The 22129-nt window shown below is 39.3% G+C and overlaps 1 protein-coding gene across 3 annotated transcripts in view; it reads right to left on the reverse strand.

The window, feature by feature from the left end:
- Positions 1-6840: 6840 nt before the first annotated feature.
- IL15RA (interleukin 15 receptor subunit alpha) overlaps positions 6841-22129 on the reverse strand; it is a 49440-nt gene continuing 34151 nt past the window's right edge. For 2 of the 3 annotated variants that reach the window (XM_072654235.1, XM_072654236.1), the window contains exons 6-7: positions 8399-8465; positions 6841-7726 (exon numbers count right to left, since the gene is read on the reverse strand). In XM_072654235.1, the coding sequence (XP_072510336.1) occupies positions 7639-7726; positions 8399-8465 (155 nt within the window). In that variant the 3' untranslated portion in view covers positions 6841-7638. The remainder of the gene's footprint in view (positions 7727-8398; positions 8466-22129) is intronic. The other variant, XR_011977093.1, reaches the window with a different exon arrangement.

Raw genomic sequence — 22129 nt, forward strand, 5'->3', positions numbered from 1 at the left:
TATATATATATGTGTATATGTATATATTTTATCAGTTTTATGCTGATAGTAACAATCCAAAGCGCTTTTATGATTCCCTGAAAGTTATTTATGGACCAAAAACATATGGTACATCACAACTACTCAGTGTTGATGGAACCATATTGATTAGTGATAAGGACATGATCCTAGAGAGATGGGCTGAACACTTCCATAGTGTTCTCAATAGACCATCATCAATCAATGCTTAGGCCATTGACCGTTTACCTCAGGTTGAAGTTCGTCCCTCCTTAGCTGAACTTCCAACTGAAGAAGAGGTTTTGAGGGCCATTAGACTCCTTTCATGTGGCAAAGCACCTGATGCTGATTCTATTTCAGCTGAGATTTACAAGGTAGGGGGACCATTGTTCATGAAGCTCACTGAAATTTTCCAGGTTATATGGCAAGAGGATCTCTCTCTTAGTCATTGCTGGCAAAGTTCTTGCTAGAGTCCTCCTTAATAGACTGATCCTTCACCTGGAAGGTAGTCATATACCTGAGAGCCAGTGTGGCTTCAGAAAGGGCCAAGGAACAGTTGATATGCTGTTTGCTGCCCAACAACTCCAGGAGAAATGCCAGGAGCAGAACAGAGGTCTGTACACAACATTTGTAGATCTCACCAAGGCCTCTGACGTTGTTAGTTGTGAAGGCTTATGGAAAATTATGTCAAAATTTGGTTGCCCAGAGAAGTTCATCAATATTGTATGTCAATTTCATGATGATATGTTTGCCTGGGTTCTGGACAATGCTCTTGTGCCTTTCCAGTCACCAGTGGAGTGAAACAGGGCTGTGTGCTTGCTCCCATGCTTTTTAGCATGATGTTTTCAGCAATGTTGACAAATGCTTTCAATGAGGATGAACATGGCATCAAGGTTAACTACCTTACTGACGGTAAGTTTCAATTTGAAAAGGCTACAAGCCAAGACCAAAGTGGAGGAAGTGTTGGTGTATGATTTTCTGTGTGCAGATGATTGTGCACTCAATGCAGCCTCTGAAGCTGAGATGCAACAAAGTGTGGATCATTCTCTGCTGCCTGTGCTAATTTTGGCCTAATAATTAACACCAAGAAAATATAGGTGCTCCATCAGCCACCACCACACCATCCATACGGGGAACCATCGGTTACAACAAATGGAGAAGTTCTGAATACTGTGGATAAGTTCACTTACCTTGGTAGTGTAGTTTCCAGGGATATAGACATTGACAATGAGGTTGATACACACATTGCCAGAACTAGCTCATTGTTTGGGAGGCTCTGAAGAAAAGTTTGGGAGAGAAGAAGTATTAGACTGACTACCAAACTGAAGGTCTACAGAGCTATTGTGTTGACCTCATTGTTGTATGCCTGTGAAACATGGACAGTCTACCAGCACCATGCCAAGAAACTGAATAGCTTCCATTTGAACTGTCTTAGGAAGATTCTGAGGATCACCTGGCAAGATCAGTTCTTGCTCGAGCTGAACTGCCAAGTATTCAAACTATGCTTCAGAGAGCACAACTCTGATGGGCAGACCACATTGTTCTAATGCAAAATGTACACTTGCCAAAAAGACTATTTTATGGAGAACTTGCATGGGGTAGGCAATCACATGGTGGCCAGAAGAAATAATACAAGAATACTCTCAAGATCTCTCTCAAGAACTTTGGATTTGACTGTGTAACATGGGAGACACTGGCACAGGACTGCTCAGCATGGCATGCCCACATCAGAAAGGGTGCTGTGCTCTTTGAGCAAAGCAGAATTGAGACAGCACAAAATAATTGCAGGATGTGAAAATTTGGGATATCCATCCTAAATATTCACATGGGCTCTCTGTGCCCAACCTGTTGTAGAGCATTCTGAGCTCATATTGGTCAGATCAGCCACAGCTGGACACACTGAAATTTCACTTTATCATGTTGATGTCATTTTGATCCTCTTCGAAGATGAAGGACAACCACCACCACCACCACCACTATACATATACATATATACACATATATGTGTGTGTATGATAGAATGACAAGTGGTTATGGTAAGAGAGGAAGGTCAGTTTCTGCCAGCACTAAAGATAAAGAACACTTATGGGTAATGGTGAGATCAGATTGGAGGAGGGTGTGAGATATAAGAAGGACCAGGAGTTGGGAGATTAGGGTGTTACACTGAAGTCCTTTGGTATAGGGACAAATTCTCTACCACCTCCCCCCCCCCAAAAAAAAGGAAAGGAAAAGAAAGATAAGATCATTAAACCATTTACAACAAAGGATTGGCTGATGGGCCTAGTACTTATGAGCACGTTCAGAGTATTTGACTGATGTAATCCTTAAGTGAACTTTGGAACATTATTAGATATTCTGCAACCTGTTTGCCAACTGTGCAGTGAATAGGAGCCCTCTTGATTGGCCAGGAAGCTGGAACCAGGATGTATTCAAAAGTCACTCACTAGCAGCTGGCTGTTATCTTGGTCTGACTCCTTTCTGGCTTCTAAATTCTGGTTAAAGAGAGAAAATGTCATAAAGGAATATATCTTTGTTCTTTGTATCTTTTCATTCTCTCTTGTTTTGGGTGGAGACTGGACACAGTTATGACCTTTTGAGCTTTGAAGGGTCAAGAGTCACCAAGATATCTAGGAATGGAGATAGACCATGTTGAGTTTTAGCATCAGGATCCTGAAGATTTAACTTTGAGATCTTGTCCAGTGATAGCTGACATGTAGATCTATCCAGTGGCTATGTTGATTTGGAAATGAACTTGGTTGAAACAGTGCTATGAAAAAACTGTGTTGAGTCTGAGCCCATTCCTCCCAGGGATTGTGGTAGTGTGAAAGAGAGAGTGCTGTCAAATAGTGGGCTGGGGGGAGGGGATGTTTCCACTGTTCTTGCAGTATCTTTCTAATAAATATACCTTTGCAAAAGCTACTTGATGTTTCAGGCATTCCTCGTTTTATTGTGCTTCCCATTATTACTTTTCACAGATATATATGGGGGGTTTTTATTTTTATTTTTTTACAAATTGAAGGTTTATAGTAACCATGCATCAAGCAAGTCTATTGGCACCATTTTTCCAACAGCGTATGCTCACATCTTGGTCTCCGTTTCATATTTTGGTAATTCTCACAGTATCTCAAACTTTTTCTTATTATTATATGGTGATCTGTGATCAGTGATCTTTGATGTTACTATCGTAAGATTATTGTATTCACCCATAAAAATCAGCAAAGTGTGTTCTGACTGTTCCACCCACTGGCTATTCTCTCATCTCTCTCCCTCTCCTCTGGCCTCCCTCTTCCCTGAGACACAACAATATTGAAATTAGGCCAATTAATAACCATACAAACGTCCTCTAACTGTTCTAGTGAAAGGAAGAGTCAATCACTGTGTTAATTTCATTGACCCTCTACCAGCAAAAAGATTACAACTTGTTGAAGGCTCAGATAAGGGTTAGCACTTCTTTTAGCAATAAAGTATTTTTTAACTAAGGTATATGCATTTTTTTTAGGTATAATACTATTGCACACTTAGTAGACTACAGTATAGGGAAAGAAAAAAATTTGTGACTTGTGTTATTGCAATATTTGCTTTATTGCGGTGGTCTGTAACCAAATCTGCAATAACTCCAAGGTATGCCCATACTTGGTTAAATGGAATTGGTGCTAATTACTAGTTATACAGTACCAGTAATATCGTAATCTTTTTGCTGGTGGAGGGTCTTGCCTCATTGATGATGGCTGCTGATTGATCAGGCGATCACATTGGCTCAAGTCAATACTTTTGGGAAGTGACACCCTACAATTCCTTAGGGATGTACCTCCAAAATAGTGAGAGGAAGCTGTAGCTGGTTTCCAAAGTAATAGCCAAGCAAATTTTTTTAATGTATGAAAGGAAGTACCACAAGGAACCAAGACAATCAGGATAATTTTGAAAGTTACACTTTGAATTTATTGCATATTTAAAAGGAACTTATAACAACTTACCTGTGACCTTATTTCTACAACTTCCCAGGGAACCTGACATCACCCCAGATCCTGCCTGCCTGCCTGTAGCCTACTTGATCTTTAGTCCCTCCAGGCTTCCCTATGTCACCCTTGAATCCCAGTCTCAGGCCTCTCTATTCACTCTAAGACCTTTGCTAGTGAGTTAAGAGCTGAACCAAGACCAGACTTATGTCTAATGGCTAGCCCCTGCCTCCTGTCCTGCTTCCCCTGGCTATATCTTTGGCTGCAACAATTTACTGGAGGTCCAGCCTCCAGAACCTCACAGGACTTAATGTCAACACCTGCTTCAGGATTGGAAGGGCTTTTAACTATCTGATCATCTGCCTCCCTCAATAAACCGATAATCTTCCAGAACTCATTCCCAAATCCTTAGCATACTTGCACTTTATCATACTCTTTCTCTGTTATTGTCTGCCCTCCAACACCCACCAACTTTAGGTTTCCCCAATTATTCTGTCCCTTTTGAGTCTCTGAGAAAGGAGGGAATGCAGTTACTAACACAAATACATGGTAAAAAATTTTGTACTGTGGGATATTATGGTAAAACTTTGGACAATCCTGCTAAAGGGCTCCCAGGCTTTCTCCAGGCAGCAGTAGCCACAATTGTTCTTGTTTCTGCTACAGTTTGTCTTGACTCTCCCTTTATAGTACATGTTCCCCATGCCACTGAAACACTCCTAAATTCACACCATATTCAGCATTTGTCCTCTAGCAGGTTAGTCAACCCTGAAGTGACTCTTTGATCTAAACCTAATCTGACCATTAAACATGTAAACACACTCAGTCCTGCCATCTATCTGCCTGAGAGGGAAAGTGAGGATGAGACTTTAGACCATGACTGTGTAATTTATTTGAATGTCTTGCTTTCTCTCCAGAGAACCTGAAGGAAACCTCCTTAGAAGGAGGAGATTTTGAATGGTATACTGATGGAAATGAGGCAGGAGGACTTGGTTGTCAGCTATGGCATCACCACCATCAGAGAAGTGGTTGAAACTTCATCATTACCTGATGCCCATTTGGTACAACAAGCTGAACCTGAGGCAGTAGCCAGAGCTCGTAAATTAGGAAAAGGAAAAAGGATGACCATCGACACTGACAGCAGGTATGCATTAGGGTAGTACATGGGATGTTATGGAAATATCGGGGCTTCACCTCAGGACAGTCATTAAAAATAGGAAACAGGTTTCCTGTCTGTTAGATTATTTGCTGCTTCCCCAAGCCATAGCTGTAATTAAAATTCCAGAGCACAGCCTAGAAAACAGCATTTGTGCCGATGGAAATGACTTGGCTGACCAGGCAGCTAAAACCACAGCTTTAATTCCCCAAACTCCTGAGACCCTGGCTCCTATAATACAGGTCCCTATGGAACTTTCACTTTGCCTCACAAGTTTTAGCATATGCATCTCACCTTGAAGGCCTGCCTTAACCTCTTAGCCCAACAAAAGAAGAAATAGCCACAGTCCAGAAAAGAATGCTTATCACAAAGTAAGAAAAGCTTCAAAAGTCTATGGAACTATGGGTCAGCCCAAATGGATTTATTGTACTCCCTAAGAATTTATCCCTACCTATGATGGAACACTTCCATTTATTCAGCCATTGAGGACTCCACAAGCTAGTGGAGCTTGCCTGAAAATATTGGTGGTGGTGGTTTAAAGGCTGCTGTCACTGCCTAGGAGATGTGTCCCACCTGCCCTAAGCACAGTGCATCTAAGTCTCTAAAGTCTGCCTGTGGGCAGTTTCCTTTCTCAGATGGGTACTTTGAAACCTTTGAAATGAAAATCAACTTCATTCAAGTGCCAACCACTCATGGTTACAAATATGTTTTGGTTATGGTCTGTATGTTCTCCTAGTGGGTAGAAGTGGTCCCTTCTGGGGTAGCCTCTGGGGTAAAAAAGTCCTTAGAAAAAATCATTCCATTATGGTGGTGGTGGGGTGGTTCCTAAGGAAATACTTAGTGATAGAGGCACTCATTTCACTGTAGTTTCATTATCTAAGTTGCTTTCTTCCTGGTCAACTGCTCAGCACCTCCATTATGCCTATGTCACCTCCAGTCATCAGGAATGGTTCAAAGAGTTAATGGGATACTTTTTAAAACCTGCCTTGCTAAATTCTCTGAGGAGCTAGATATCTATTCCCTGGCCTAAAACTCTTCCTTTACCCCTGCTAAGCCTTAGATCTAGACCATTTGATAAATGTAGTCTCTATGAGATAGTTAACAGGACACCCAATGCCACTGTACTTGTGGGGGGTGGGGAAGTACAGCAACCAAAGGCTCCTTCCTATAATACTGTATTGGGTTGGCTCAGAAAATATCAGAGACTTACCAACTTGTCTCGGTCTCATTCTTGTACTACAAATGAATTTTGAAGATATAAGGTACATAACTTATATTTGTCATTAACACGTAATTGAATTTATCTGTGTTCTTCCACAATAGAAAACTAAGAAACATCATGGTAAGGTAATGGAAATTTGATGGGGAAGCAGTAGTAGTTTAAGAATAATGGAAACTGAAGAGATGCTAATTGGGAACCCTGGACAACTAGATAAGAAGGAGAGAGAAATGAATAGTAACAAAATGGGAAGTGTGTAAGTCCTTGTGGGAGACAGATAATATTGCTAGGACGTTGGTCTTGCTCCAACATTTTCAGAAAAAAGCAGTGCTGTGAGGAGCCGCAGAGGGGAACACCAATGTGGAGGAGGAACCCTAAGGTTCCTTCCAACCACCCTCCCCTTTTCTATATTACAACAACAAAGTACTCAATACAGAGAGCTTATACTCTCTCCATTACTTTTCCTTCCTTCACTCATAATATACTTTTTAATCTTTAAACATTATTCTGCTCACTTTTATGTTAAAAAATTAAATTATAATTTTTTATTTTATCTTACATCATATTACATACATTCAAACAAGTATGTAAACTAGAATATACACATATAAAATAAGTAAATCATCTATTTTGATCCCAAAGTCATCAGTCAAAAGGATTCTTTTATGCCGAAAGTTGCACATTTCTCTTCTGCCTGATCAATGACTCTCTTACAGTGCATTTTAAGGGACACAATCTATCAGGAGTTATGTTTTTTAGGCATTGAAATGTTTACGCTATTCATTCAAAAATAAATCTTTTAACCAGACATTTCAGAGGGAAGAGTTACAGGTAATTACTGCCATAGGTGTATGTTCTGTTTGTCATTTGTAGGCTGGATTTTTTTTTTTTTTTTGAAAAAATACTCAGGTTCCTTTCAATCTCCAGACACAGTCAAATAAAGTAAGTGCTTACTAATGAAGATCTGGAGAGTTGAACTTTTGCCTGTCAAACTTTCCCACAATGTACTTCTTAATTGCCCTGTGTCTTATAAGTGCACCTGTGTACCCAAGGAGAATCTTTTCCAGTCAAATTCCATCCTGTTGTTAGGGTACTCAACAGATACATAAGGGACTTGAAGTTAAGAGCTGTGTATCCCTCCTCAAAGGCAATGCTTACATTTTTTCATTCTGACTTGTTTCTTCTTGTTTGTCTAAGCCAAAGAAAGCTCTTTTCTGCTAAGGTCAATGTGACTTCTTTACCCAGATCTTGCTACATAAGAGTGATGGATAAAAGGAATTTATCTTTCCATTTTTGCTATGTAGGTTCTGTAGTTAGCAGTCTACATCATCTTCTCTGTTGTCAATTCCCTCTCTCATTGGCATCTCTTCCATCTCAATTGAGTGTTCTGGGACTGGATCCCTGCAGAGCAGAAAATTCATTACTGTCAGAAAATCAAGTATTCCCTGAGCTCAAATCAATAAGTATTTATTGTCCTTTTCGTATGTGTAAAGCATTATGCTGGATGCTGAAAAGAAGTCTAAAGTATTATAGAATAATATTTTGTATAATAGTGTTGCTATTTTGAAATACTGAAGCATAAAAAATCTATTCTACTCCTTGGTTTTCAATAGCCCATCTTAATTCCTTAATTCATAGTTGAAAGGGACCTTCACTCCCCAAAATGTGGGCCAATGGCCTGGATAACCTTTTTCCTGGAGATGAACTGAAGATACGAGTTAATAATACCTGTGAATGTATTTTTACCTCTTTGGAGGAAAGCGGAGAAGTGCCAAGTCATATTGAAATAGTTTTTGACTTGTGAATTTGACAGTGTGTTTAGCAAGGGAAGTAGGACCAAACAGCTCCTTTGTACTCATGTGGTCCTATCTGGGGACAGTGAGATCAGAGCAGGGTACACCTTCCACTCTGGAGCTCTATTAAATGAGCGACAACAGGATAACAGCCTGCGACTATCTTGGTGGCTGGCAATGGAATCAAGGAAACAGAACTCTTCATTTTCTGATAAGGGAATTAATTTCTCTTATATGGAATGAAGAATGAATTCTGCTATTTTTCTTTTGTGCTACTTACCTTCTTCTGATGTGGCACACATATACTAAATATAAAATAACTGCCAGGATAATTGCGGAAACACTCACTGGAAGAGAAACACAAAACAATGTTTGTGTCATGATAAATTCAAAGATTTAATTTATCTTTAAGATCCTGAAAATCCTTTACAATTTGAAACCAGCTTATTCTTGGTATTGTATTCTTCTCTGAGTGTCTGTGGTAGAAAGAGCTCTATATAATCCCACACATCTCAATCACCCTATTGTTGATCCCATTTATACATGTCCTCTTCCTACTCCTCAGCTATTTGCTCCCTTCACAATATAAATTGCCCAAATTAACAGAAGAAATAGAATATTTAAACCTATCTTAGAAAAAGAAATGAAACAAGCCATAAATGAGCTCCCTGAGAAAAACATCCCCAGGACCAGAAGAATTCACAAGTGAATTCTGCCAAATATTTAAGGAACATTTATTTCCAATACTATATTAACTATTTGAAAAAAATAGGCAAAGGAGTTCTACCTATATTCCTTTCATGACACAAATATGGTTTGGATACCTAAAGCAGGGAGAACAAAAACAGAGAAAGAAAACTATAAACCCTTAATGAATATCGATACAATCTGAAGGCTTTCTAAGGAAGATAAGATTTCTAGAAGGTGGAAGCTGGCTTCACTATCTCCTAGGCTAGTGCCTTCCCTCTGAAATTAACTTTTCTTTATACCTATATTCTATTATCCTCCATTCTTCTAGAGTAGAGAAAGTTCATTCGCCAGCTTATATATTTTATTATAAGTATAAATAAAAGGTAATCTCAGATATATGATGTTCCTCAGTACAAATGTCTCCCTGAACCCACACCTAAAAAAATACTTAATGAGGGATTATTGTCTAAGAAGATAATCATTAGTATATCAGAATATCAGAGCTGGAAGGGATGTAAAGGATGATTTAATCTAATTGCCTCATTTCAACAGATAAGGAAATCCAGAGAGTGAAGTTAGTGACAGGACCTAAATTTTCAGTCCACGGCTCTTTTCATGACTCCACAAGGAAAAAGAATACAAACATATACACATAGATAAAGATCATTTCTCCTTCTTCCAGTGTTGTTTTTATTTTATTTTTGGTTGGGGGAATAAGCAAAAGAGAATGTAGTATTTTAGGGAGAATAAATTATTGAAACAGGAAAGGAAAAAGTATATAGATACTTTCTCTGTAATTTAGCCAAGAGGCATAAGAGTAAAAGAGTGGGATAGTAAGAGAAAAAAGTACAACAACAATAACAACAAAACAAAAACAAGGAGAAGGGAAGGGAGCCTTAGAGACATGAAAGGTATCCCAGGCTTTTCAGATGAGATGGGAGGTATAGATAGATCACAAGTTTCTGTAAGTACTAAATGTGTAGGGATGTGCCCGTAGAATTTTCATATGAAACCCTTTCAGGCACCAAATGAAAGCTGAGACCTAGAGATTTCAAGTAACTGTAATTTAATAGGTATAGGCACTCTACTGAAATAGATCACAAAACTCTTAACCTTACGGGTCTTTATGAGTTTTTATGGTTGAAAAAAAATCTAACAACCCATATCCTAAGCATATCTGAGCTTTTGATCTGCTGCATGTTTAAGAATTCAGGCTTACCCCCAAACTCTGAGCAATTTAAAAGGCAAGAATGGTCCCAGAGAAAAGATAATGAAATGGTGCTCCCTCCTCTCAGCAGAGAGCCTGGGGACATTGAGTACACTGTTAGTCACTATATAAGGTTTAAAAAAACCCCCAACCTTTTTTCTTTGGTAAAAGGGCTAGTTCCATTTCTGGGAGGGTGGAGTAGAGGGGCTTTTCCAGAAATGACTCCATAATCTATGATGTAAAATGAAATATAATGAATAAAACGTTTTTCTTTTTAAAAGAACTCATTTCTCTCCATGTCACAATGAGGCATCAGACTTTAATGGAAGAATCTAACATATAATTAATATAAAGTGGTCAGCTGTAAAAAATCCGAGATTATGGCATACAGAAGTTCTGGTAGGATAGGAAAATGGAGAAGACATGCATGAAGTCTAGTAAAAAGAGATCCCAAAAGTAAGATTTGGTTAGTGTTTATGCAGTGTTTATCCTGAACAATAGTTCAGGGTGTTTTAATGATCAGTAACAGTTCTACTAGACAAAAAGTGTAGAGGGTTAAGGGGAGTGCGAATCCTGTGATCAAGGCCATAGGTGAGGCAAAGTCTGTTCCCATGGGACTTGTATTTACACAAACTCTGGCAGAGGCTCTCCATGACCCTGGAACCTGATGTTCCTGCAGATACTAACGTTCTTTGCAGAAAAGTTGCAATTGGGCCTGGGAACTCGGGAACTAGCTTCAGGAGCAAGATAAGCTTCGTTACTTGCTTCGGGTACAAGGACGCGGGTAAGTCATGGGATGGTGAAATAATGTCATGAGATGGTGAAGTAATAGGATGAGCTCAGACTGCACGTGATTGTGATTACAGCCTTTAAATACCCTGACCCTGAGTTGAATAAATGGAGTTGCCTTACATCCTTCCTCCCACCTCATTCATTGCTTCTGAGAACAGAGGGTCTTGCTGGTCCTCTACCCAAGGAGTTCCTAGGTAAAAGGAATCCTACAACTGGTGCCCAACGTTGGGCTCGAAGAAGACCCCCTCGTACCTTTTGAGGCCCCTAGTCAATCAGACGAGGGAAGACAGATCCGGAGGAGCGCAACCAGACCAATCACAAGAGAAAGAAGTCAGCTCATGGATCCTGAGTCTCCAAGAGCAACCTGAAGGGGTAAGTATCCTTCAGTGAGGTAAGAAAAAGCTTCTCATCATGGGGCTGACAGCTTCTGTCACTGAAATATCCGATATGGATACTTTCGTGTGGATCATATATAAGATCCTTAAGAAGCAAGGCTGAACAGTGCAGCTTACAAAGATAAGACAGTTTATAGAGACAGTACAAGTGGCATCCCCTTGGGTCAGCCAGAGACCTCCAGTAACGTTGGAGCCTTGGATAATAGTAGGAGAGCAATTGACAGAATATGACCTCTCTAACCCCGGGAAGGTTGATCCAGGAACCTTTTTTATGTATAATCTTATAAAGATGGGGTTAGAGGAAGAACAGGGAGGAAGTAGTTGGCAACCTCGTACCTTTTCACTGAGACAGCGTCAAGGTAAAGGGAAGACTCAAGACACACTTTCCTTTCACTCTGTCTTGAGTTTCATTCAGGCACTAGCAACTCATTTCAGCAGGTTTACCGGGAGGTGTGTTAGTGTTCTGGTGATAGTAAAAGCATCTCCGAAGCAGGGGACAAACACAATTCAAGGAAAAGGATCAAGAATCTCTATAAAGGCGATTTTTGTTGTAAATACTTCACCAGTTGTAGATATCTCACCAGGCTGAATTGAGTTGGCTAGCAGTTTCAAGGCCAGTTGGCTGAATTGAGCTGGCTAGCAGTTTCAAGGCCACTTGGCTGAATTGAGCTGGCTAGCAGTCTCAAGGCCAGTTGGCTGAATTGAGCTGTCTAGCAGTCTCAAGGCCAGTAGGACAAAAAGCAGCTTTAACACAAGGACGTTTGGCAAAACGAAAGTAAAGATGGGAGAAGCACGTTCTGGCAGTAAGGAAAGAGCCCACACTCCTCTAGATTGTAAATTCTTAAAGAAATTAACCAATTATGGACCAGGTAGTCTTTACATTCAATCCCTTCTAGACAGCATTTCTCAGACAGCCCTATGTCCCACTGATTGGTGCAATATGGCTAAACCACTCTTGAAGGACGAGATTACTTAGTTTGGAAATCTGAATATACAAAAGATGTTTGGGGCACAGTGAATGAAAGCAAGCCAAAGTTCTAATTTGTGCATAGGATTTTTGACAATCTTTCCTCAGTTTTTGGATTTTTTATTGTCTGTATATGTGTTCTGTCTTTATATATTTTGTGTGCATGTGTTTGTATGTTAATAGGGCTGGTGCCATTTGGCTAGCTGGAATGCAGTTATCTCTTTCCCTCCCCCCCCCCCCCCGATGGCTGCAGCATCAGGGAAGAGAATGAGAGAGGAGAAAAACATATCTTGCATTATTTAGTTTATAAGACTCCTAAAGGCAGTTTCAGGTCAAACATTTTACAAAGAAATAATGTATGTGCAGTTTTAAAAGGGGCTGTAATCAAAGCCCACTAGCAGAACAACATAGGTACTACCTTAAGGGTAAGCATAACAGTTTTGAAAATTGTTGGAAAGTTGTGGGTAAAATTCTCTCTCTCTTTCTACCTTCTAACCCTGGCCAGGTTGTGAAGGTGGGGAGACAGACAAGAAATCGGGGAAACTTTTCCCCTCATATTACGGAGGCAAACGGACTAGTGTTTTAATTATCTCATGCCTCACCAAAAAGGGAAAAGTTTTTCTTTCATGGGAAACAACCGAAAGGTAGTCATATTTTGGTCATATTTTAAGCGAATGATGTCACTCCTAATTGGATGTTTAAGACAGGTCAGCATTTGTTATATTATTTGGCACTAAGGCAAATTGGGAATATGAGAAAAGACACCTCAGAAATAAAGCTTTAAACTCCACAGTGGAAAGGAGGGGACTAGGTGCCATTGGATCTTGTTCCAGAGTCTCCCTTACTTCCACTGGCAGATTCACAGCTATCTCTTTCAAAAAAGTTTTTAAGGAGTGGACACAGAAGCGAAATTTACTTGAGAAAAAGTTAGAACCATTAAGATTTTTTACCCTGTAGTCCCAACTCCAACCATCAAGCTAGGACTGCAGTGAATATTTAGGACAGTTAAAAACATTTTAGTAGATTCTGTTAACTCTTCTCATCCCAGATTAGAGCAAAGGAAGAGAGTGCTCAAATATAGTAGGGAATTTAAGTCATCCTCCCTGGAGTAGGGGATGGACCAGGGCAGTACGAGATCACAAGCCAACCAGCCTCCACATTTAGTAAGCCCAGTCTTCTATTAATAATTTTTATATCAGAAATGTAAATAATGGCACCTAAACTTCACTGTTTGGGTTACTATTGTGTTTCTAAATTGTAATAAAATTCTCTCGTAGTGTCAAAATTGAGTGACTGTGGGAATCCAGAAATGGTGTTGGAAAAAGCAATTTTAAATCTGAATTTTGTTGAAACTAAAGATGTTGGGAATATTGTGTAAAACAAGTTAAGTTATTTTAAATTTTATCAGTCCTGCAACCCTGTCTTATGTTTTGTAATTGCCATTTAGAAAACCAGGTATTTTCATCCTTGGCTGTTAAAGACGTTACAGCTAAAACAATCTGGCTATCATTTATAAGAGTTTTATGTAAGATTGTTAACTAAATTTTTGGAGTTACTGCTTTAATGCTAAAACTTAACATTGTCAATGGCTCATTGTGTGTGGATTTTACAGCGGGACAAGTTTTAAATTTGAGAAAGAAAAATGTTACATGGAATCCCTTATGTGTGTGAGTACTGGTAAATCTTCATTGCTTATTGCAACTCTAAGCTATGATTGGTGAAACTTGCTGTGTAAGGTACAAAGCATTTGGGACCATAGCTATTTTTGGGGAATAGCTGCTTATATTAAATCAGTATCTGAGAGAACTACCACAAGTTATTCAGAGGGAATGTGTTCCTGCACTCTCTTCAAATCATACACTAACTATTGACTATTTGTTTCATCTAGTCAATGAAATTAATGGTGCTACAAAAGTAGATTTGATGCCTGATAGGACCGCTCAAGATATTATTGATTTCTTTAAAAAGCTTAATCCCGCCTCTTGGGCAGAAAAGATACTCTCTACCATTGTTTCTAGTTTTCTTGCTTTGTTATTGCTATTGTGCCTTTTACCCTTTATTTTAAAAATGTTTTTCAAGGCTCTAAGCAATGCATTGACCGACATACGCCATGCTATGTGGAAAGCCCACTTTACCAAAAATGCTGCCCTTGTTTTCTTCCTGGAGTTTAGGGGAAGTGGGTGACCATGAACTGGACATGGGGCACTGCATGATTGGAGAATTTTGCTCTTATCTGAATTCAAACAAAGTCAAGGATGTTTTATCCTGTCATATTTGGTATGTCACATGTCCCTACTTTTTCCTTCCACAGCAACTTTCTATGCTCAATAGCAAGTGACCAGAAAAATATGTGATCCCTTTTGTACTGGGAAAACTAATATTATTTTTATCTGAAATTAGAACATGTTCTGAAATTTATGTAAATTACTTAAGACTCACTTTAAGATGTCCCCATTGTTTAAAAGGATTTTAAAAGCAGTAGTGTTTTTCTGTAATCAGTGTCTTACTGTTACCAACATGAAATTCCATTATGCATTTTCACTAAAGCATTTTGTGGTATCTAGGAATACTGTAATAATTAAGAATTTGGTTTGTTCAAATATTTTAGGAATTCTTATTACTTGAAGATATTGTTGTACCAACTAAATTTTAATGAATTTTAATTTTAAAAGGTTTATTCTTGTTTCAAAGTGAAAATAAAACTATCATTGTAAAAGGTTTCAACTAATTTTCTTTATAAATGTTTAGTGACTCTCAAAATCAGGATAAAGTTTGCAGTGTTTTAAAGGAAGAAGACACATTTCTGGAAGAAGTGTTTCCAACCAAACCAATTAAATTTTCATTTTCAAGATATGGTATTGCTAAAATTAATATGTAATAATCTATGAAGCAGAAAAGATCTTGCTGTTTTGATAAGCAACAGTTGAAATTCACATGAGAATGTATTCATAACTTCATTTCTAAAAGTTTTTCTTCCAGAATGAATATAATCTAGAAAGAGATAAATAAGTCTGTGAAACATCAATGAAAATCTATTCAGTTGTGAAGTTCAAGTTAGGAACCTCTTTTGTTTAAGGAAATACAGCTATGCTAGTGAAGAGTAATAACTTGTGAGCTATCCTGTTTATGGTAGAAAGATTGAGGACGGTGAAGCAGTCTGAATGATGGGTTCAAAGGATTTGGGTACATACCAGGTTTGCTTGAAACTATGGAATGCAGATAAAAAGTTGGGGCAAATGGGGGTCATCAAAGCCCCTCCTATCCCCAGATAGTTGCTCTGGGTACTTTTGTGCCAGTCTCAGAGGGTTTAAGTATGTTGAGAAGGTATGGGGAAGTATTTTCAGAAGAGAGAAAAATGATGTAACTACCATTTTTAACCCTTTCTGGTCATTTTTTGGCCTTTGTTTGCTTAACCTCCTTTCCAGATTTGTCTCCTCTAGGCTTAGTGTCTTCCACTTTACAGATGACTGTTCTGGCTGTATATGACCCACTGTCCATGACCCATCACCCTCTGGACCTGGTGTCCCACTGGCTAAGACCTTTCCACTGTTGGGACCCTGTGAGGCAGGGACAGCTCTACGTCCACTCCCAGAGGGAAGCAATTGAAGAAACTGAGACCTTCGTCCCTTACCCCAAAAGATTTGGGTTTCATCTATTTAAAAAGGGGGGAATGATGGGGTGTTTGGATGCATGTACTTGGGCCCTAATGCTAAAATCACATTTAAAAATCATATTTCTCTCTAGCCTCAAAATACTATCTCAGGCAGTTTCTCCCTCAAGGACACAGCCTGCCCTAGCAACAACCGTTATCTCCCTTCCTCCTGTAGTAGTCAGCTGCACCTACAGGACTCAACTGCCAGCTATGTACTGAACTGACTATGTGCTGGGTCAAAATGACATTTACTATTCACTGACCAATCGTGTATCCTAGACTCAGACATATCTATACTCTCAATACTCTCAATTTTTTTGAATGTCATCCTAGATATTAATTCTCTTTATGTTATGATGGACCAAATAGAAAATAGCCCCCACCTTGGGATTGACTGCACTTATCTATCAGGATCCCAGCTCATTAGGCCATCACTCCTTCCTTGCAAAAACCAAACAACAGATTGGGTAGACACACCACCATGGGATATGAAGGAAGGGCATATACTATAAATGGTATAAATTGAGCAGAGGGTTTGAGCTCCAATCCAAAATAATCTGCAATTGTCTGAAGAACTTAATGCCTTAAAAGATACTGTTCAGGCAATAGGAGCTGACCTGGACATCCTAGAAGCACGATTAGCCATGAAGTGCGATTATAGATATAACTTCTTTTGTGTAACCCCAGGGAAGTATAATAGTAGTAATTATAATTGGACAAGTATCAGAAATCACCTCAATGGAATATGGGAAAACAGTTCGATGGCATTAGATATTGATATGCTCCATAAATTAGCCATAAACATTAATAAGGCTGTGGAAGAAGAGCTGAATCCACATATGACAGCTGAAGAAATATGGAAATGGTTCAGAAATGTAAATCCCCTTGAATCACTTGTATGTTGGCTCATGTCCATGATACCCTTGCTTGTAACAGTTATCTTACCGCTCCTTTGTGGGCCTCCCATTGTGAGGTTTGTCTATTCCCAGATGACTTTTTTCATACCCAACTTTATTATCTGCATTTGCAAAAAAAGAAAGGGGGAGATGTAGAGGGCTAAGGGGAGTGCGAGTCCTGTGATCAAGGCCATAGCTGAGGCAAAGCCTGTTCCCATGGGACTTGTGCTTACACAAACCCTGGCAGAGGCTCTCCATGACCCTGGAACCTGATGTTCCTGCAGATACTGACGTTCTTTGTAGAAAAGTTGCACTTGGGCCTGGGAACGCAGGAACTAGCTTCAGGAGCAAGATAAGCTTCGTTACTTGCTTCGGGTACAAGGATGTGGGTAAGTCATGGGATGGTGAAGTAATGGGATGAGCTCAGCCTGCACGTGATTGTGATTACAGCCTTTAAATACCCTGACCCTAAGTTGAATAAACGGAGTTGCCTTACATCCTGCCTCCCGCCTCATTCATTGCTTCTGAAAACAGAGGGTCTTGCTGGTCAAGACCCCCTACCCAAGGAGTTCCTAGGTAAAAGGAATCCTACAAAAAAAGTCCTAGGATGGAGAAGATTGATTAACCAGCTAACAAGTCTTGATGGAAATCTCACTTAACATTTAACTTTTTTTGTTCTAATTCTATGCCACCAAAATTTTATGATCTATAGTTTGGTCTCCTGAGTAGAACTACCCAGAGTCACTGCTCTGTGCAATGATAATTATCTTGCCAGATCTAACTACCATTGTAAAAGTTGGTATTCCATTTTTATAAACCAATATTGTATGGTTAACATAAACTTGGAACTAAACAACCTCTGAGTTTACTGGCTAAGTCAAGTCCCTCAGAAGACAAAACCGAGGACCAGACCTGTGCTAACCTCAATGAGGTATTAGTACCTTGTGAGTCCCAGTCTGAGAAACCATATTTTAGTTGTAGAGAGAAGAATGAAATCTGTAGGTAGAAGGTATTACTGTTAAGGGCCCCACCATTCTCCCAGACATCCAAGCTCACAACCTAATTGTCACCTGACTCCTTGTTCTCTCTCCCCCCACCATGTTCAAACTTTCTGATTCTACCTGTCATTCATATTTGCCTCTTTCTCTCCTCTGACACTGCCACCTTCCTGATGCAGACCCTAATCACCTCAAACCTGGACTACTGAGTCTGTTAATCTATCTTCCTGCCACAAGTCTTTCCTCTCTCCAATCCATCTCCACACCACTGCCTTCCCCCATACAGTCACCCTCAGTGGCACCCTATTACTTTTAGAATAAAATATAAAATCCTCTCTTTGGCTTTCAAAGGCTTTCATTACTTTCCTACCTTTCTAGTTTTCTTACATCACTAACCCCCTGACCCCAACACACACACACATACTCTATACTGTTCTCCATGCTATTCCTCTCTCACAATAAATATTCTATCTCCCTGGCTAAATGTTTCTGCCTCTCATGCCTGAGATGCTCTTCCTCCCCACCTCTGCCTTTGAACTTCCTGGCTTCCCAAGTCTTCTTAATCTTTGTGCCTTCCCTCTGAGACTACTCCCAGTCCTGTCCTGCATGTAACTTGTTTGTACTTCGTTGTTTACATCTTGTCTGTCCCATTAAATTGTGAACTCCCTAAGAGTTATCTTTTGCCTTTCTTTGTATCCTCAGTGCCTATGGCACAGCTGTTAGTATGGACTTAATATGTTAGTTTTTTGACTGATAAATAGCACTAGCAGTGGTGGAATACTTGCTACCTAGTAAAAGTATTTTTAGGGGAAATTGGAAGTACTCCAGTGCCTGCAATGTGACAGATAGAACCATGTTTTTGTTATACTTAGATTCTCATTGTTGTCTGAAACTTCAGTCTGACCCTGTATGGCATCTCTTTATCTGCTCTTTGAATTCTATTGATTCTTTGCTACCAATTTACACTTTTGATTTGGACCCTGCCCTGTGTGGCACCCTTGCCTCTGCCCAACTGACCTAAAGTTTCTGGCTATCCAAATTGAATCCTTCTAGCTCCAGTTTTTTCCTGCTTTGCTTGGAAAGTCTTGAGCATACTCAACCCAAGCTTCCAGGAAATGTTACACATTGATTTCAGTAACATGAGGACTCTTCCTTACCACATTTCCAAGAAATGGGTATACCTACCACGAACAGTAAACGTTTCTGGCTGTGTGTCACTTTAGTCAGTTAGTCTGGTAACTATTTAGAATTTTTTTCAAGCTCCTCTCTGTCTGGAGTTTTCAAAACGTATGTGTCTAAATTTAAAATGCTCTCATTCTGTTTTCTTCCACAAAATGACTAATATGGAAATATGTTTTACATGATTACACATGTACAACCTATATCAGATTGTTTCCCATCTCAGGGAGGGGGAGGGGAAGGAAGGAGAGAATTTGGAACTCAAAATTAAAAAAAACACAGATGTTAAAAATTGTTTTTGCATGTCATTGGGGGAAAAATAAAATTTTAAAAATATTTTTTAAAAAATGAAAATGCTCTCACTCTCACTTATCCTGGACTACTGTCCAGCCATATACCATCAGACCCAGAACTAGGCTAGTTCTGGTGATCCTAGTCTGAGTTCAAGAAAAAGACAACAGTAGGTTGGGGCAAGAGAATCACTGTAGAGGACATTTTGAATCTTTGCATCAATACCATCTCAAAATGGCTTTCCTTTTCTTTCACAATCATTCCCAGAAAACATGAACTTCCCAGAATTCTTAAATTCTCGGAGACACAACTTCATGGTCCATAGCAAGTAGAATATCAGTAGGAGTCAGGAAAAGGGAATTTCTGGTCTCTTTCACCTTCCTTCCATTGCTAATACCCTGATTTCTTCAACTCTTCTTACTCCCCTGCATCTCCAACTTTTCTAGGCCACAAACCCATCTAATGATCTTAATAGGTAGGACAGTTTGGCAGCTGGTGTGTAAATTCATGAGCTTAGCTTTACTCTGAATTTTTTCATATGAGGGTGGAGTATTGATGGAATAGAAAAAACTGTAAAAGACTATGGGTTTGTGTTTCAGTCACAAAATGTAGCTAAGGGGTATCTCCCCTACCCACTCAACCTCTTTTTTCACTTTCACTTTTAGTAGTTGTAAATTATTTATAGCAATTGAACAAAAACAGGAAGCAAGTATTATGAAAAAGAAACTAGATTATTGGCATCCACTTGCTTTTTCTAATAAATCTTACCAGCTACAGTAAATGGAATGCTAACCTTATTGGCCAAGGTGAAAATATGCCTAAGTGACTAATAGATTACATGCTAGTCCAGTCTTTCTTTTGTAGCTTTTGTGACATAAAAGCTGGTGTTTTATTCAAGTTTGAAAACCCAAGTCATTTCTAGCAATGTTGCTTGGCCTTACTGCCTCCTTCATGGTTTATTTTCCCTAGGATCTGATTTATCACCAAGTCACAAAAATCAATCATAATTGCCTACCTTGTCATTTGTCCACTTTGAAGTTATCTGTCTTAATGCCTGCACATCTGGAGGCTACTTCTTTACATATTTAGGTGACTTCTATACATTGTTGTGATTATATTACTCACTGTATGGTTGGTTTCATGCTTTTGAGGATTTGACTTTTAAGTCAGACTAATTGAATTGATTTGGAGCTTGTTACCATTACATGACAACTCAAAGCTGTGGAAAGATAATGAGTTCAGTTTTGGACAAGTTTAGTTTAAGATGTCTACAGGATATCTGGTTTGAGATGTTCAATAGGCAGTTGTAGATGTGAGACTGGAGGTTAGAAAAGAAATTAGGGCTATATAATTAGAGATGATGATGGTATCTGTGGGAGCTAACAAGATCACCAAATGAAACAGTACAGTATAGAGAGATAAGAGTAGAAAGCCTCGGACAGAGCCTTGGTGGACAATCACGGTTAGTGGCAAAATGACTAAAAATCCATCAAAGGAGAATCAGGAGTGGCCAGACATGTAGCAGAACTAGGAGAGAGAAGTGTCCGGAAAACCTAGAGAAAAGAGTACTACACACTAAAATAACTATAACTTAATGCGTTAAGGTTCACGGATTGTAGGTCAGTGTACATGCATGTGAGGTGAGGTCCGGAAACACTGGATAAACATGTGTCTGGGAGTTAACAGTTGATAGACAGCCAAGGTTTTCTATCTGGATAAATAAACAAGAAAGCCCTTTAGGCTTGGTTCACTATCTTCTTTGAGGGTCTTTTAAAGCAGAAATTCTGAATACTTGACCACATTTATGCATGCAAGAGTAGTTATCTCTGTACCATTTATAGGTATCTTTGGTGGTTGCTATCTGAGCTGCTTTCGATTTTGGGGTAGGGTTTAGCACAATCAGGGAAGTTGAACAATTCATCTGTAAAGCAGAAATACTAAAGTTCTTGAAGAAGTCATGTTTTTCGTTCAGGCATAGACGTCACAGGACTGAATAGACTAGCTTATGTCATTACTCCCAGGGATAAGGTCACCAGAATTCCCATGTGTCACACCTGGATGATGGGATGGAGGCTCAGAACAATATCACTTAAAACTTTATGACAAATTCAGAAATGCTGCAAAACTGATCTTCCTTTTGTATACAAACATGATATCAAATACTGCCACAAGGGAATTTTGAGGTGTTTATTGCTAATTTGTTTTTGGACTAGAGCTGCCCAATCTTGATGACCCTGTATTAAGTCTCATGGAATCTGACCAAGTCTGTCAGACACCCTAAAAGGTATTTGAAAAGGTATTTGTGCTTCTGCCCATGCTCATATCTGTAGATGTCTTGTGTGTTATACATTGGAAGTTCTAAGCCAAATGAGTTGGTCGGCCTGTAAACATTTATTAAGTGCTTACTGTATGCCAGGCACTGGATAAGCCCTTCCTATAGTGGGTCTGACACTAAACCACACTATACAGTTTGTGATCCTTTAGAGAAAGGATCAAGCATTTTCCAAAAGTAAGAAATGGGCCTAATCCCATTACATGATGACAAAAATATTTTCTTTACCCTTTTCCTTAGGTTTGGACAAAGACCAAGCCTTAGGCTAATGGTCCAAGTTTGTAAGCAGGGGCTTAAATGTTGCCAGCTATTTTGGGAATTTCATGAAACTTGTAGCTCTCTGTCCAGTGTTTCCAAACTGGCATGTGGTGGCAAATTTGGCCTAACTGGTATATGTAACCAGTTCTGTTTTCTCCCCCTAAACAGGTGAGACTGTCTAGATAAAGTGCTGATAAGGAATGTAGGAAACACAGCAGAGAAGTAAGTACTATCGGGTGACTTTTCACGGGAGTGAAATTTAGATCATGTTCCTCACATACAATAAAGTTTAGAACCAGGTTCCTTTGAAATTAAGATTTTGGGTCAGCTTCCCCAAGCTGGTGAATCAGATTT

This window comes from Notamacropus eugenii, chromosome 3 (genome assembly GCF_028372415.1).
Source record: "Notamacropus eugenii isolate mMacEug1 chromosome 3, mMacEug1.pri_v2, whole genome shotgun sequence".
Taxonomy (NCBI): domain Eukaryota; kingdom Metazoa; phylum Chordata; class Mammalia; order Diprotodontia; family Macropodidae; genus Notamacropus; species Notamacropus eugenii.